The sequence below is a fragment of the Gambusia affinis genome, linkage group LG21 (genome assembly GCF_019740435.1).
Source record: "Gambusia affinis linkage group LG21, SWU_Gaff_1.0, whole genome shotgun sequence".
Classification (NCBI taxonomy): Eukaryota; Metazoa; Chordata; class Actinopteri; order Cyprinodontiformes; family Poeciliidae; genus Gambusia; species Gambusia affinis.
In genome coordinates, this window is record NC_057888.1 from 13,777,364 (window position 1) to 13,792,207 (window position 14,844).

Below are 14,844 nucleotides of genomic sequence, written 5' to 3' on the forward strand. Positions count from 1 at the left end.
TCTGAAAACAATAAAAATCAAATGTTTGCCTCCTTATGCATAAACCACAAGTAATTCAACATGACAAGTGTGTAGTGCATGTAGTGTGTCTACCATCTTTAGATGCAGTTAACAGAAGCGTTTATAACATAATGCAGTTCTGGTTAAAAACATTTCTCTTTCACTGTGAGGTAAGATGTCTCTTTTGTCCAAATTCCTAAACTCGTTATGCTAAAAGTGTACAATCTTGATTCAGTTTTATTTATCTAAGAACAGACTCATTCTTAGTTAACTAATATCACTCTTTATTCAATACAAATTTAAAATAATTGACCTCCATGTTGTTAAGTTATTGGAACACATTGTTCGATTAATATTAATTACAGTTCAGCTAATTGCCTCTGACTTATTATCAGTGACCCCAATGTATGCTTTCACTAGTGGTCGTTTGCAAAGTTGGAAATGTCTTAAAGCATGTTCATGTCATCATTATGGCAGAATATGTAAAGGCTGCTTTGCTCCATTTGCTGCCTTTTTACTTTTTTCCCCCTTACATTTCTATCAATTAATACGTCCAAACCCTTTCAACATCAATAAAGGAAACTAATTTATCTTTGTCTGCCCATGACTGTATAAGCTTCCATTAAACTAGCCTGGAAGATGGGATTCATTAATGCTGCGGCATGTACAGGCACACACACGTGGATGCACAGAAAATAGTTCCTCTCTCAAGGCTGCAACACACAAAAAAAGACAAGAACAAAGACACACAGGCCACCTCACTGAAACGTTCCCTGTCTGCTCAAGACATTAGTCATTTACATATGAAAACCCATTATAGCTGCAGCCAGTCGTCATTGCTCTTATTGAGACAGAGCTCCATCCACAGTATGAAAAGCATCCATCATCAAAGAAATACCTATTCACGTGTGAAATTTTTAATATATATTTAATATGCCTTGATGGACCAATGTATAATCTATGCTTCAGTGTCTCTGCCAGGAGCATGGTAAAAAGAAAAAAAAAAAAAAAGTCATCTTCATTGAAAACTTTGTTAATTTGGTCACTCAGTATGAAAGAGGATGAGTCTGTTCATCTGTTACACACAAAGACTCATACAGGGATAACTAAGTAAGACAAAGAGAACATGGCTTCCTCTGAGGGACAGAAAGATTCATCTTTTATAATTGTGTTTGCCACATTACTATATGATACACTCCTACACACACAAACAGATGTGACATCATGGGTCATTAAATCATTGTTTGTTGGATTGTTGGCAGCTCTGTGATGAAGGGACATTAGTGAGCCTGGCACCAGGTTGTTGATGAGGGGACCATAATCAGTGCGACACCAGGGAGGAGGAGCGGCAGGTGGTCTGTCATGTTGGGCAACCTTGACAGAACCAGGCCACTTCCTGTCTCCTGAATGAAGTGGTAAAATGACTGATCAAGACAGAAATGAGTGAAAAATTTAAGAAAAAAGAAAAGCCATATCTATAGTAGGCTACATTCTTTTAAACGCAGAACCTTTTCGCTATTGGCATAGCTCTATCCTATTATCCCTAGCACTGTGAAAAATGAGCAACCAATGGACTTCTTTATGAAGCATTATTGCACTGAATGTGGCTGGTTCTAAAGATTCATGGTCCTTTTTTTCTTTAAAGGATATTACTCCCACTTGGAATATGCTAAATAGTAGAAATAGATTTGTATTGCTCTTTTTTTTGTTTTCCTTTTGTATGTGGAAAAAAAACCCAACACAAAGTGCAGAGAAAAGCTAAATATGTGTATGGCCAATACATTTCAAAATCTGAATAAAATTAGGTGTGCTGCATACGCAGGAAAACATGCTTTTGCCTTTTACTGTATAGTTGCAGAATGTTTTTGGTTGAGTTTACAATCCAGAAGTATAAAAGAACATTTACAACCAGTCCATTACAAGCCGAATTATAATTTAAAAAAGTACCTTTTCAGTTGATACCAGTTTTCAGAGTGGCGTCACAAAAAGGCAAAAATGTTTCATTTGATTGTAGATGCCTAAGACAAGAAGATATTTTTCTGAGAAAGGATATTGACATTTTTTCCAGTCGGACATGCATTAGTCTCTTTAAGCTCCATGTTAACTTGACACAAATGGTGTTGCTCATGTTTCCTGAAAAACAAACATCCCCTTTGTTATGAGAGCTGCAGTGTTGAGTTTCATAATTTCCCAGAGACTACAAGAAAAAAAAAAGAAAAAAAAAGATCTTCTGCTTGGCCTGAATGCTGCCACTTGTCAATTGATTTGGGAATCTCTGTCAACAGTCAGCCCACATTAAACATCTCCAACTCCATCAGGCGGGACCACTGGGACCTCTCAAGGTAGCGCGCTTGATTGCTTTTCACACTGTTAACAAAAATTGTGCGTTTCCATATTTGGATAATCCAATCAATAAATGAACACATGATGTCGTAGTATTGGGAGTCTTTATAGAAATGATAAAACAATGTTTAGAGAGGAAGTTAGTTACATAACTTAGGGTCAAGGATAATCTGGTGATCAGAATGAAAAATATGATTAAGCAATAGTGCACCTATAGAAAGTATTTTGCAGAGCATAGTGAGGGGAGCTGGAAAGCTTATTGTATGTGTTTATACCTCATTTCTCAATTATTTTAGAGCTGCTGCAGGAATGGGTCTCCACAGTGTTAAAATGTTGAACAGCTGTCAAAGTAATGCAGTTCATACCACAGGACAGATTTTATATTTTGTCTGTTTTGTGGTTGTTTTTATCCATTTGTGTTTTGAACTAATTCTGTTCAATTATTTCAAAAAGAAACAGTCTCATTTTACAATGAAATGACAATAAGTTAAGCTGATTAATTTGATATTTCTCTAGAATTGTAGCTCATATACCTATAATACAATTTCCACCACAAGCCGGGGGATTGCAGGGGTATCGTGGAGTTTTTGAAGAGGTGTTGTGTAAAGTTTTTATAAGTTATAGTTCTTTTACCTGGAAAGGTAAGATGTGACATTTTTATGTACAAGGCAGGGGTTAAATAGAAGATCAGAAACTTTTCAGTTGGCTGCTCCCAAAAGACTTTGAAACGCCATAAAAACTTTAAGAAGCTTCAAGATACAGTAAAACAACCCAGGTTTGGTGAGAAACTGATCAATACCACAGCTCTGAAGGAACTGTGTGTCTTTCAGCTGACCCAAAGTCTAACAGAGAGGAGAATGTCAACACTGATTACAAGGAGAGGAGAAACAAAAGTGTATCATCTGTCTCTCGGTCAGTGTGAGCATTCTGCAGTATTGAAATCAGAAAAGGAGAAAAGAAAAATGGCTTCTACATGAACTTGAGCAGCCTATAATGATGTGGCAGATGAATGGTTAGTTAGGAGTTAGTGGGAAAAATTCAGAGTATAATTACCTACTGATGATCATTATCCCACCAAACACACATATATAGAAATATTTCTCTGCAAATAAACGTGAGGCAAGAATTACTCTGAATAATTTGCGCTGAGAGTGTGAGCAATGTTATTTTCACACTGAGGTGCAAGCCTCGGATTAACAGGGATATGTTGGCTTTCTTTCCTCATCTTTTATTAAATAAATTGTCAAACCATTAGCAGTGCAGTCACCGAAAGCTAAACTTTTGAAAACATTGCAGAAAGCTTTATAGTTCAATTTACAGGTGCACAAGAAAACTAGATAAAATATTCTACAATGCAAACTAAGACCCCTCCAAATGAAGGCTGCACCAAAACATAAATTATATGGCAAAACATGGATGCTTTCAGGAGGGTCTTGGAAAGGTCTTCTGGGCAAATCCACTACACACCCATTACACAAAGTGTTTTGCAAGTAAAAACGCTGTGGAGAGACACTAAAAGCAGCCTTTCTGGGTCCGGGGTGCTAGAGTCTGGTAGCAGGAGTGGCAGCCTTTCAGTGACGGGTTGCTCTACGTCCTTGTGTAGCTTTTGTCATTAGTGAGATTGAAACATAACTGGTCTTGCCAGTCATATTCCAAGGCTGCAGTCTTGTGATGCCTATGTTTCACTGGCAAAACTCCAATTAAAATATTATTACCACTCTTCTATAACTGTGGCTGTAATTTGCATTTCATACTCCAATTTCTTTGGCTTCATACAATAAGGTCTCGCTAAGCAGCTGATTTAAATAATTCACAACTTCCATGTCAGTATATCTAATTTTGTTTATTTTTGCTGCCATCTTAGCAGACATTTAGTACCTTATCATTTGTAGCCACTTGTGTGCACTTTAACCAAGTTGTTTTTTTATTGTTTTGGTGCAGAGCTACCATAAGACTAGGGAGAAAACAGGTTTTTCAAAGGGTTTGGTTCATTTGTTCATTTGTGTTACTGACAGCAGATAAGGTATTATTTTAGGTTTTAGAAATGACTAACATAGATCCATTATTTTACAATTGGCAACAATTTCAATACCTAACAAGCCTGTCTTTCCATCCTTGATTTAATAGTCAAATTAATCAATTAATCAATTAGAAACTTGGCAACTTCAGCAATGATGTCAGATGTTTACTATATTATGTAAGATTTGAAAAATTTTCTACTAGTAACATATTCAGCTACTACAAACCAAAACCATATGTTTGGCACTCATTGAGTTAAACTATGTTTTTTTTTTTATCACATGCTGTTTGCCTAGTCAAGACAATATATTTGCTGACAATTTTCATAAAATTATAACATACGTGCCAAGCTCACATGTAGAATGAGAATACCTTTTGCCCAACATATTCTACTACTTTGTAAAACGGCACATGCATTGACTCTGCTTTGATAGACAACAGTTTAAGAAAAAAAAAAAAAAAACCTGCTGGAGTGCCATTAACGGTTTCCCTTAGCACCGAATAACAAAAGTGGCATTTGCTCTCTCTGACTGTTTAAAAGCTGCACACAATATATGAAACGGTGATTTTTAATAAGAGCCATATCACAGTGGCTGGGGGTGCTCTCTTCATTCAACCTTTGATGTGAACTTCACAAAGGTTATGCAGTCTCTCCAACCAGCTGAGAAATGACTTGAAAATGAAAGTGCTCCCTTCCACAGCTGACTTGGAGAAACTCATTAACACACATATTGCTTCTCAATTAGGTCACTGTAACTGCAGTCCTTCAGCCTCGTTCAAAGGTCGCCTTTGCCCCAGAAACTAATCTATATGTGCTCACGCTGGCTTTGAAAGTTTCTCTAAAGTTCATTCAAAGATCTGACTGATACTAGTATGCACAGCATGATTTAGCTCTGGGTTACCTTTTGGAAAACTTTTTATGTATTCTGAACCAAAGTACATCAGATCCCTTCAGTCTCTTTCATGTCTTTCTACACGACGTCTCCAAAATAAAATGCAACTGAAATTTCTTTTGTTGGCTCTTGCAGACTGCTCAACTTTTCTCTGAAGAGCTGACCTGAAAACTTAACTGGCCTCCACTAAACCGATACAAAATGTAGTTTAGCCTGTTGTTGCTTACTTTATGATATAGATCCAATGACTTTTATGGCATCAGTTAGGCATTAAGCAAGGCCATCTATCTGCACCCTCAAATGTTTTGAACAATTAAAAAGAATCTGGTAGTTAGAGACATTTCAGGTTTGCTAAGAAAACAGTGCAACAGCCCTTTAATTGAGCACTGGGAGTTATATCCTATTTTAGTCATTAACCAGTCATGGAGTATGGTGATATTCTCTCACAGTGCTTTTATTGTTCACAACATAGCGGTTGGGCACTCCCTACACTTCCTATTGAGTGGAGACGCAAAAAGGCAATAAGAAACTCAGTCGAGGCCGGTGAAAGATAATTCCTTTTTTTAGTTTTTTTTTTTTTTTTGAGCGCTCACAGCATCCCTAGGATGTGTTGCCCTGAGCATTGAGCTATATCGCTCACATTAAAAACATCTACTATAGAGATTTCCTGTGAAAAGTTAGAATAACATTTTTAGATGAGACAATCATTTTTACGATCAGTTCAATTGCAGATAAATGCTCCTTTGTTTTTTTTTTGTTTGTTTCTCCAAGATTTCATGGGGATTTCTTGAAATTGCAACTCATTTTCTGTACACATTTAATATTCAAAGCACTGATTGGAAATGTTGGCACCAGAAAAAGAAATCCAACATTAACATAAAAAAAAAAATAGCAATCAAACTTTTCTCATAAAGCTTGCCAACTCATTTTATATAGCTCAACAAATAAAATTTGTTCAAAAGAAATCCATCAGTCCAGCAGCTCACAAACATCTTACAAAATTATAAAACACTGTTGTTGGGCCAAAATTTCTTATAAATCTGTCTTTGTTTTTTATACAAACAGCTATTCATCTATCATAAGAGCAGCCCACCACTGCTCTGCCAAGTACACATGTTTAAATGACAAAATACTTACCATCTCCATGGCAGCGGAGAGGTCCAACTGTGAGTTTGGCCTCAGAGCCCGGCCTGTGTGTGTCACCAACGGCAACCTGGCTAACTGGCAGGTGCTCTTTATATGTCAACAGACCAGAATCTTCCCTCCTAGCAAAAAGAAAAGGAGCAAGAGAAAGATTTCCCACATTACAAACAAATTTCTCCTTTCAGCCTACTTTTTAAACATACAACCTCTTAACAATTTAGCCGTTTTTGTTCTGCAACTGTATATTGTTCAACTAGGCAGAATAAAAAAAAAAAAAGAATAATGCAAAAATAACATCATGATTCCTATCAACACCACTAAGGACTGAGTCAGAACTAAATTTCATTAACACCTTCCTGCCTCTCACATTTCAGATGTGGTTTTTGAAAAGGGTGACGCAATAAATTGTGCATAACATGTTAGCAATGCATATACATACATTAGTCCATCAAACAGAATGCCCACTACTATGAAATATTTTTAAGTGATTAAAAAAATTAGTACAAGTTTATTAGCACCCCTCAGTAAGGATGCGTAAAAAAGTCTAGAAATATAGTCACCTTTTAATGTAACAGCATTCTCTCATAGAACAATAATAAAAACAACAAAATCCTTAAAACAAAAATAATTCTTTGCACAAAGTACTGCAAGTGCAACTTTTACCACTATGACAAAGAAATTTAAAATGGAATTAAAACACGATTTTGCCACCTTTTCATGTTTTCTGAGTAAAGTGGCTTTGGGGGGGTTTGAAGTCAACAAGCTGATGTTACACCCCTGACTCACCAAGTGAGATAGTCACTGCTCTGTATTAACCGACTTGTGCTGCACCTCAAGTGTCTAACATATCAATTACAGATTACATGTGCTGCCAGCTGGCTGAGGATTTTAAGAAAAAAAAAAAAAACCCAAAAAACAAAAACACACAGTCCACCTCTGTGTGGTGCACATTTGGCTCACATCATTTCTCGCCAAAACCACACAGGGTGTGCTGAATTGTGCTGCGACAGAACAGATCACTGGACTTTGGCCAAGTAAAGTGTCTTCAGTAGCAATTACTTGTGAAAAAAGACACACACACAAAGGCTTCATACAAGGCATCGACATTTGCAACACATTTTTCTGTCACATACTATATTTGTATTGCTCCATAGCAATCTGAGCTCCCTCTGTTCATACGTTGTTGTAAATTTTGATGAGTTAATGGTCAGGTCAATTTTTGTGTGTTAATAGTATAGGACTGTTTTGTACAACAGACCTTTGACAGTCTTTTCAAAAATAAATACAACTGAATTTCTTTTTTTTTTCTGTTTAATGCACTTTTTATAAATAATTTGGTCCTAACTTCACAGATGTTGACTTTAAAGGCGGTTGTGTACTTTGGTCATGCAACATTAAGGTAAAGATTTCAGTAGCAAATATTTCAATGTCTAATCCCATTGTTAGACATAGATTGCTGCAGCATGACCATAGATGCAGAAAACATCAAGCTAAATAATTTTAACAAAATTTTTCCATTTCTCTCTCTCTCTTCCTGTCTCTCTCTCTCAACACAGCTGCCCATGAAGTGGTGTCCGGGGTGCTGACTACAGCTCAGTAATAATCAAATGGATTTCATCATTTAAGGATAGTAAGTTAATTCCTTCTCATCTTGTTTTGGTTATATGCTTAGGAGTTTTTACCTGTAAATCACGTCATGGTGTTTATTTATTTTTTGCATGCTAGTGAATCTCTGGAGCCAGAATGCCTCTGTACACTTTTGCAGTGACCCATCTGATTCAAATTGTCAGTAAATGTCAGTGTGCTCGTTTCAGTGATGGCATGAGTATTTAGACAGGTCCCATATTTTACAGATGAGATGGTGCTTTAGGCAATGCTTGCCCTGTCTCTCTCAATCATTTTGATAAGAGTTGATTTTGAAACCATCAGTCCAGGAAAATAAAGTTTCTTTCAGCATGTTTGAGTAAGTGCAATTCTGCCTTCCTGCTGTGTGTATCTTGCAGTGAGTCCTCTGAGATTTGGAGTCTGCTCTTCATCTTTGTAGAGGAAACATGCATGCCTACAGAAACTGTTTGAGTTGTCGTGTTTGTCCTTGGCAATGAAAACGTGTTATTCTGAGCAGCAGACAGCTTCTTGCTCTATCAGCTCATTTACTATCATCTGGATTTCCCCAGTGTGCCTGCTGTTTTAGAAAACATCAAATAGTGAATTTTCTAGACTTCCCGCTTTATAATTCCCCCTCCCAATGTCTACCTGCAACAGTTTTGTGTTTTATCCCTTTATGCTGTCTTCAATCCAGTGGATATTTCCATCTAGACATGAATGGGCAAAAATAATACTTCTTGCCAGATTTACACAGTACCAGGCTGTAAGTAGAAATGAGGACCAATGACAGTGGAAATAGGTCTTAAATATAAACTCTTCCATGAGTCATAGTGAAATTTAATCATCTTGGGCTATTCAGCTTTCTCAATGTTGCATCAACTACAAAAACAATTTATTTCACACACAGTGGTTCTATACATTGTTACAAAACTAAAGTAGATGGAATGAAATGGTAATGAATAGGTATGCTATCCATCAACATACATTCCCAGTACCTGTCTTTTTTGTCCACTCACTGCCTCTATTACAGTCCCGCAAGTGTCTCCTCTGTTTGAATTTCATTTGTTGCCATGGATTTTTACTTTGTGCATTTATTTAATTTTTATCTTCATCACTTATTCTGTGAGCTTGGCTCTCCTGTGCAGTTAGAGCCACTCAAATGTAAGACAAAATGGCATTTAACAACGGTACACTTTGAATAATATAGGCAATGTTATGTTTTTATCTTAATATCAAAAATCAACTGCTCGACTGACATAAACTTGTTATATTTTTCTTCATGCTCTCTCAAAATTGTGTCTACAAGGTTCATCACACTGCAGTCTTTGTATGTTTAACCTGGAGACATGATGTGTGTTGTTTAAAAGTTAAATTTAAGCTCTCTCATATGAAATTTGATTTAACTTCAATCTCCTTTGAAAAAAAATCTAATTTGTATAGACAGTGAAAGAAATGTCCTAGTTTAAAAGGTTAGAGGAGGAAATGAGAGTAAATTGAATCTTTTTTAAGACACTTAATGGTCACTCTCAATTTTGTAAGATGCACCATTTAATTGCTTAATTACAATTGCTTAATTTAATTACAAATCCAAAAAATGTCACCTTCACCTGATGCTCTGACAAATTTGAACTCTATATTATAGAAGCAAAATACTTTACAAGTTTAGTCTGCTCATCTAAATAGAAAATCTGTGAGTGGGTTAAACTCAATGAAAAATGCTCTTCTCTCCCTGAAGAACAATTATACGAGTTACATAACTGTTCTTGGGACGCTGCCTTGTTACAAAAGACGCACAATTTGCAAATGGTAACTCCACCAGTTACATGACTGCTGAAGATACTTCAGTACGGGTATATGAGTGCTGAATTTCACAATTGAATCAAATTGTTTGTTTTTAAAAAAGAAAAACAAAACAAAAATGTGCTTTGATTTACGAATTGACAATTTCCCAGGTCCCTCTTTAAAATGAGATCCAGATTTTAATGGAGATTCCCTGGTTAAATAACGGAAATAAAAAAAACCCCCAAAAGAACAAGACAAAACGGGAATTATATTCACTGTGTAACTCTGACATACCTTATTGTACTCTAGAGAGAATAAAGCATATGAGACGAGAATAATACATACATTAAATCTTGTGCTACACATTCCTTTCCATTTCTCTTCTAAATAATGTATGAGCTTAAAACAACATGTATTTAAATAATAACTAGAGACCATCCTTGAAGATATGGAAATCAGTTTTCTTTAATAAGTGCAATAGATTGTTAAAAGAAGATATTAATTAAAGGCCAAACACACAAGGAAAACTGACTTGGTGGCTGTGAACAGATGCACTTTTCTAAACCATAAAAAGACCAAATCCAGACTCTTTCTCCTAATTATAGATGTACGACTACAGCAATCAAACCCCACACTTATCCACCAGTAGAAAAACTGCCTCTTAAGTGTAGAGAAGTAAGATTTTATTAGCAAATTGCTTGGTACAATAGAGAAGGAAAATATTAAAATATAATTAAATATACCAGGTATATTTTCTGACTGTGTAGGGTCATTTATTTTATACCTTGTGTTGAACTGTATTAGCTTTCATTTTAAACATTTTTTTCCCAAAATATGCCATTAGGTTAAAGTCAAATTATAATTATGTCAAAATCATTCCTGGTAAAAAGAAACTTGCTCCTTTAGAAGACAAACTTGCACATGCAGATTAACACATGGAACATTTTATTTTTTTAAATGATATATATATTTTTTTCATATAAAAGAGAATGAACAAAATAAAAAAAATTATAATGATGAAACACTGGATTCTGAGCATATTGAATTATTCTCCCTTTGGCATTCAGTCTTTCCTGTTTGCAAAAGCTTTTCCCAGAGACAAGGGGAGTTTATTGGCAACATCTTTAGAACACATCCTGGAAAACGTCCAATAAATAAATAAATTAAAAAATAAACAATGCTTTTGTAGAAACAGTAGTGGAAATGCACAATTTATTGAAGCCCCTCATCTCCACCACCGCTCAGTTTGTCAAGAACTGACATATGTACAAAAAACCCTCAGAGATTTTAAGATATTCATTTTTTAAACATTTTTAGAAATTGTTTCTCAGACTTGAAAAACACTACTTACATATTCTTAAACCATGAAAATGTAGAGGAAAATGCTTTCCATTCCATTCAGCATTTCTTCTTTTTTATTTCTTAGTTTACACACAATGGTGTTAAAATAAACTAAATAAATAAAGCCACAATAAATTGAAGGCTTCTTATAGACAATTAATTAAGCCCGATAGTCATTTTATTGTGTACACCTATACAGTTCCTTGTGAAAACAACTAATGCATAGTCACATGGCAACAATTAGAAAGAGGAAAAAAAAAAGGAACATACCAGGAACTACTAAGACAATTGGCCGGCCTGTATGATCAGAAACTGATGATCCTCTGGGATTTTGACACACAAACATTATTTGTAATCACAGAACATGATCAAAAATGGTAAAAATATCTTGTAGAGGAAAAGTTGTAGGTGAAGACATTTCGTCCGCATCAGAGGTTAGTGGTAAATACACAGACTGGTTTGAGACCATAGAGAAACAACAGCAGCTAAAATAAAACTGATTTATGCAGAATGCCGTCTCGGAATGCAACATTTGTCAAACTTTGAAGCAGATGTGCTATAACAGCAGAAGACCTCACAGGGTGCCTGAGTAGTACTGTGGCTAAGGTTTACAGAGGCTCCGGAAAATTTGATGAAAACTGATTGGGAATATTGATTGGAAACATTGTGTTGTCAAATGAGCTTGAATTTTAGCTTTCAAATCAGAATTGCGATGCTTCAGAGCACACGTTAGGCACCTAAGTACCACCTATGCATTGTTTAAACAGGGCAACCTACTCGAGTGTTGTTGAGGATCATGTCAGTCCCATGATGAACACTGCAAAGCCCTCTTATGATTATTCATAAATAACCATCAAATAGCCAGTTTGTTTGAATTAGGACGTCTTTGTTTCAGGACAAAATTTGCTGATTGTAACTATCTTAACTGGTAGCACTAAAACTAACATGAAGTCAAGATATTTACTGCATTGTTAATCCAAACGGACACTTTGCACCTCTTGCTTGTTCTCAGTTATTTGACCTGTTACCCTCTAGTAGTTGCATCAATTCTTTTTGAACATAAACAATAAACCAAAGCAAAAAAAAAGCCCCGCAGACTAAAAAGTTATTTTTTTTCTCCTAAAGTCATACCAAGGCCGAACTCCAAATTGCATAGATACAACACATTCCAACACTTGCCTTCTTTGCTAAACTGTTACACCCTAACACTATTGCATCATATACAGAATGAATCCAAAGCACAGCAACAATTGTGATGAGCATCATACTTTATTGGGTGAAAATACATATACAATATCTAAATGGTGCAATTTATGTCTGCTATCTCCCTTACCACTTATATTTACTCTGTATTGTATATCTATTAGCCATGATGCACTTTTTCTGCTACGGTTTCATTTGTGGAGATGCAGTAGAGCTTAATAAAGAAAATCAAAAGAGCCCACAAATACACACCAAGGTTCAAACTGTGTATGTGTGATACATTTCTAATAGATTCAGATTAACTACCAGTTCAGATAAACAGATGTACAAATGGTGCTGCTCAGCGGCACAAAGAGAAACGATAAGGAGCGTGGAGTCTGTTCTGCTTCACCATTGCATAGGTTTCATTTGGATGGATCCGTTTATCTGATCCGTCAAATGATTCAGTAACTTGCCCCAGTTTTTTTAAGAACTACTTTTGCATTAAGAATTAATTACATGCACTCTTTTGTTTAATGGGTTTGTTGATTAGCTGTTTTGCTCAAGTCTTTCTTTGGATTTCTTGGTTGTAAAGTTAATCTAACGTGCTCCATTCGTCAATGATCAGCTCTTGTGAAAAAATGTCGATAGTCATGTTTTTATACATTCCTTGAGCTTCGATGATTCTACCTTATTTCAGGGATGAGAGGAAACTACACCCTGCACTGAGTGCTCGATAGCATCAGTCAGTCTTAACTTCATTTTCTTTTTCTTTAAGTCCTTTTTTTAGTTACATTTGAGAAGGAGCTAAATACAGCTCAACATAATTTCTACTTTCAAACATATACAGGTAATACATGCCACAAAATGACAGATATGACTTGGACCTGCATGTTTGTAAAGTGCCTGATATGTCATTTGTTGTGAAATGGTGTGATACAAATGCACTGAATTTAATTAAATAGATGCACCCAATACCACCAGAGATAACCACTGATTCCCACTTTCTCTGAGCTAAAAGTATTGTTTTCCCTTTGTTGTATTCATTATAGCCGGTTCAATGCTGCCGATTATTGGTGCAAATCGGCTTCTTGGGTAGAACTCATTTCCTTCGAACTTGTGAGTTAAATAAACTTTCAAAAAACAATAAAAATCCAAAAAAATCCAATGACAGATCAAAGCTGCTGATAATAACATATTTCCTTTTTTGATGTGTGAACATTAATAATTAAGGCAAGCTCATATTCCTGTTTATGTTGACCCAAATATTGAGCTCTTGCAGAAGTACAAAGTTGCAATTACTTACCATTGTTTGGTATCTGCATCACAGTTGCAGTCGTACTTAGGGTCGGTGCAGTTTTTGTCCATGCCACAGGCACACTTTTCTATTCCAGGTCCTGATCCGCCCCAATAAAAATGCTTCTCGCTGCCTCGCCCAACCCACCATGTGTAAGGGGGCCCGTCTATAAATGAGACACACAATGCAAAGGGAAACCTGTCAGTCTTTTTCATCCTCTATATATCCACTGTACTGCTTATTTGACTCCTTGCAGAAAAGCAAAACAACAGACAAAAATGTGGAGGAGGGAAAATTGTTTGTTGAACCCTTTAAATTCAATATGTTGAAATGTCAATAACTCCCAAACATTTTGTTGAGGTTTCTTTAAATAAGACAATATTGACTACTGATAGGTGCCTGCTGAACGAAAATCATTTGCTCACCATGTTTAGACACATAAGTACCTCTGAGACTGACAGACACACCTAGTCATAGATCAATCAAGGGAGTTTACAATATAAACACAGGTTCAGTGTTGCAGTTTTATTAATTTCTACACGAGGCATGTGCGTATAAAAATGTCAGAGTACCTGTAAGCTCTTTTGAGTGCATCTCTTTATGCTGCTTGTGTGGATGTGTCCATTGTTAGATAAAAGGTGAAGAACTGCTGACTGTCAATAAGAGATGTAATATTGTTTTCTTTGCCTTGAACAATATTTTCTGGCATGTGTCGGTAACTATACTGAGAAATAAGTGTTAATGCGTAGGTGGCAGGCAATATATCACAGCAAAGTAAAATATATATATATATAAAGACAATATGAGGTTTAAAAGAATATTAGGTTTCGAACGTTATTCCTAGGAAATAAACTGGATGGTCGATAACAGTTTGTAAAATGTCATCAAAGCCAATGGAATCTCTTGAGCCATCCTTTTCACAGAAAGGGATTGAAGCCGACTCTTGATGAAGCAAAACCGCATTGAGAGGCTTGATATATTGCATTATCACAGTGTGTGGGGCTAAACTCCAGGAGGAAGCTAAAAATGTGTCTATGTGTCTCTTTACTGAAGACTGTGTGTTTGCGTGTGTGCGTGCTCGGCCTTGGTGACCCACGGTTTTATTGCTCTTGTGAAGAGAATTAGCTTCATCTCTCTTCAGGCCACTGTTCAGACAAGCCATCATCAGTAGGATTAACAGCGCTGCCTCAAGAGTCTTCCTCGTACTCTCACTTTATGTGTTCATGTGTTCTTCTTGCT

At 36.1% G+C, this 14,844-nt stretch overlaps 1 protein-coding gene across 5 annotated transcripts in view; it reads right to left on the reverse strand.

Moving 5' to 3' along the window:
* cntnap2a (contactin associated protein 2a) overlaps positions 1-14,844 on the reverse strand; it is a 283,391-nt gene that overhangs the window by 57,376 nt on the left and 211,171 nt on the right. For all 5 annotated transcript variants that reach the window (XM_044103978.1, XM_044103977.1, XM_044103979.1 and 2 more), the window contains exons 16-17: positions 13,615-13,771; positions 6,393-6,520 (exon numbers count right to left, since the gene is read on the reverse strand). In XM_044103978.1, the coding sequence (XP_043959913.1) occupies positions 6,393-6,520; positions 13,615-13,771 (285 nt within the window). The remainder of the gene's footprint in view (positions 1-6,392; positions 6,521-13,614; positions 13,772-14,844) is intronic.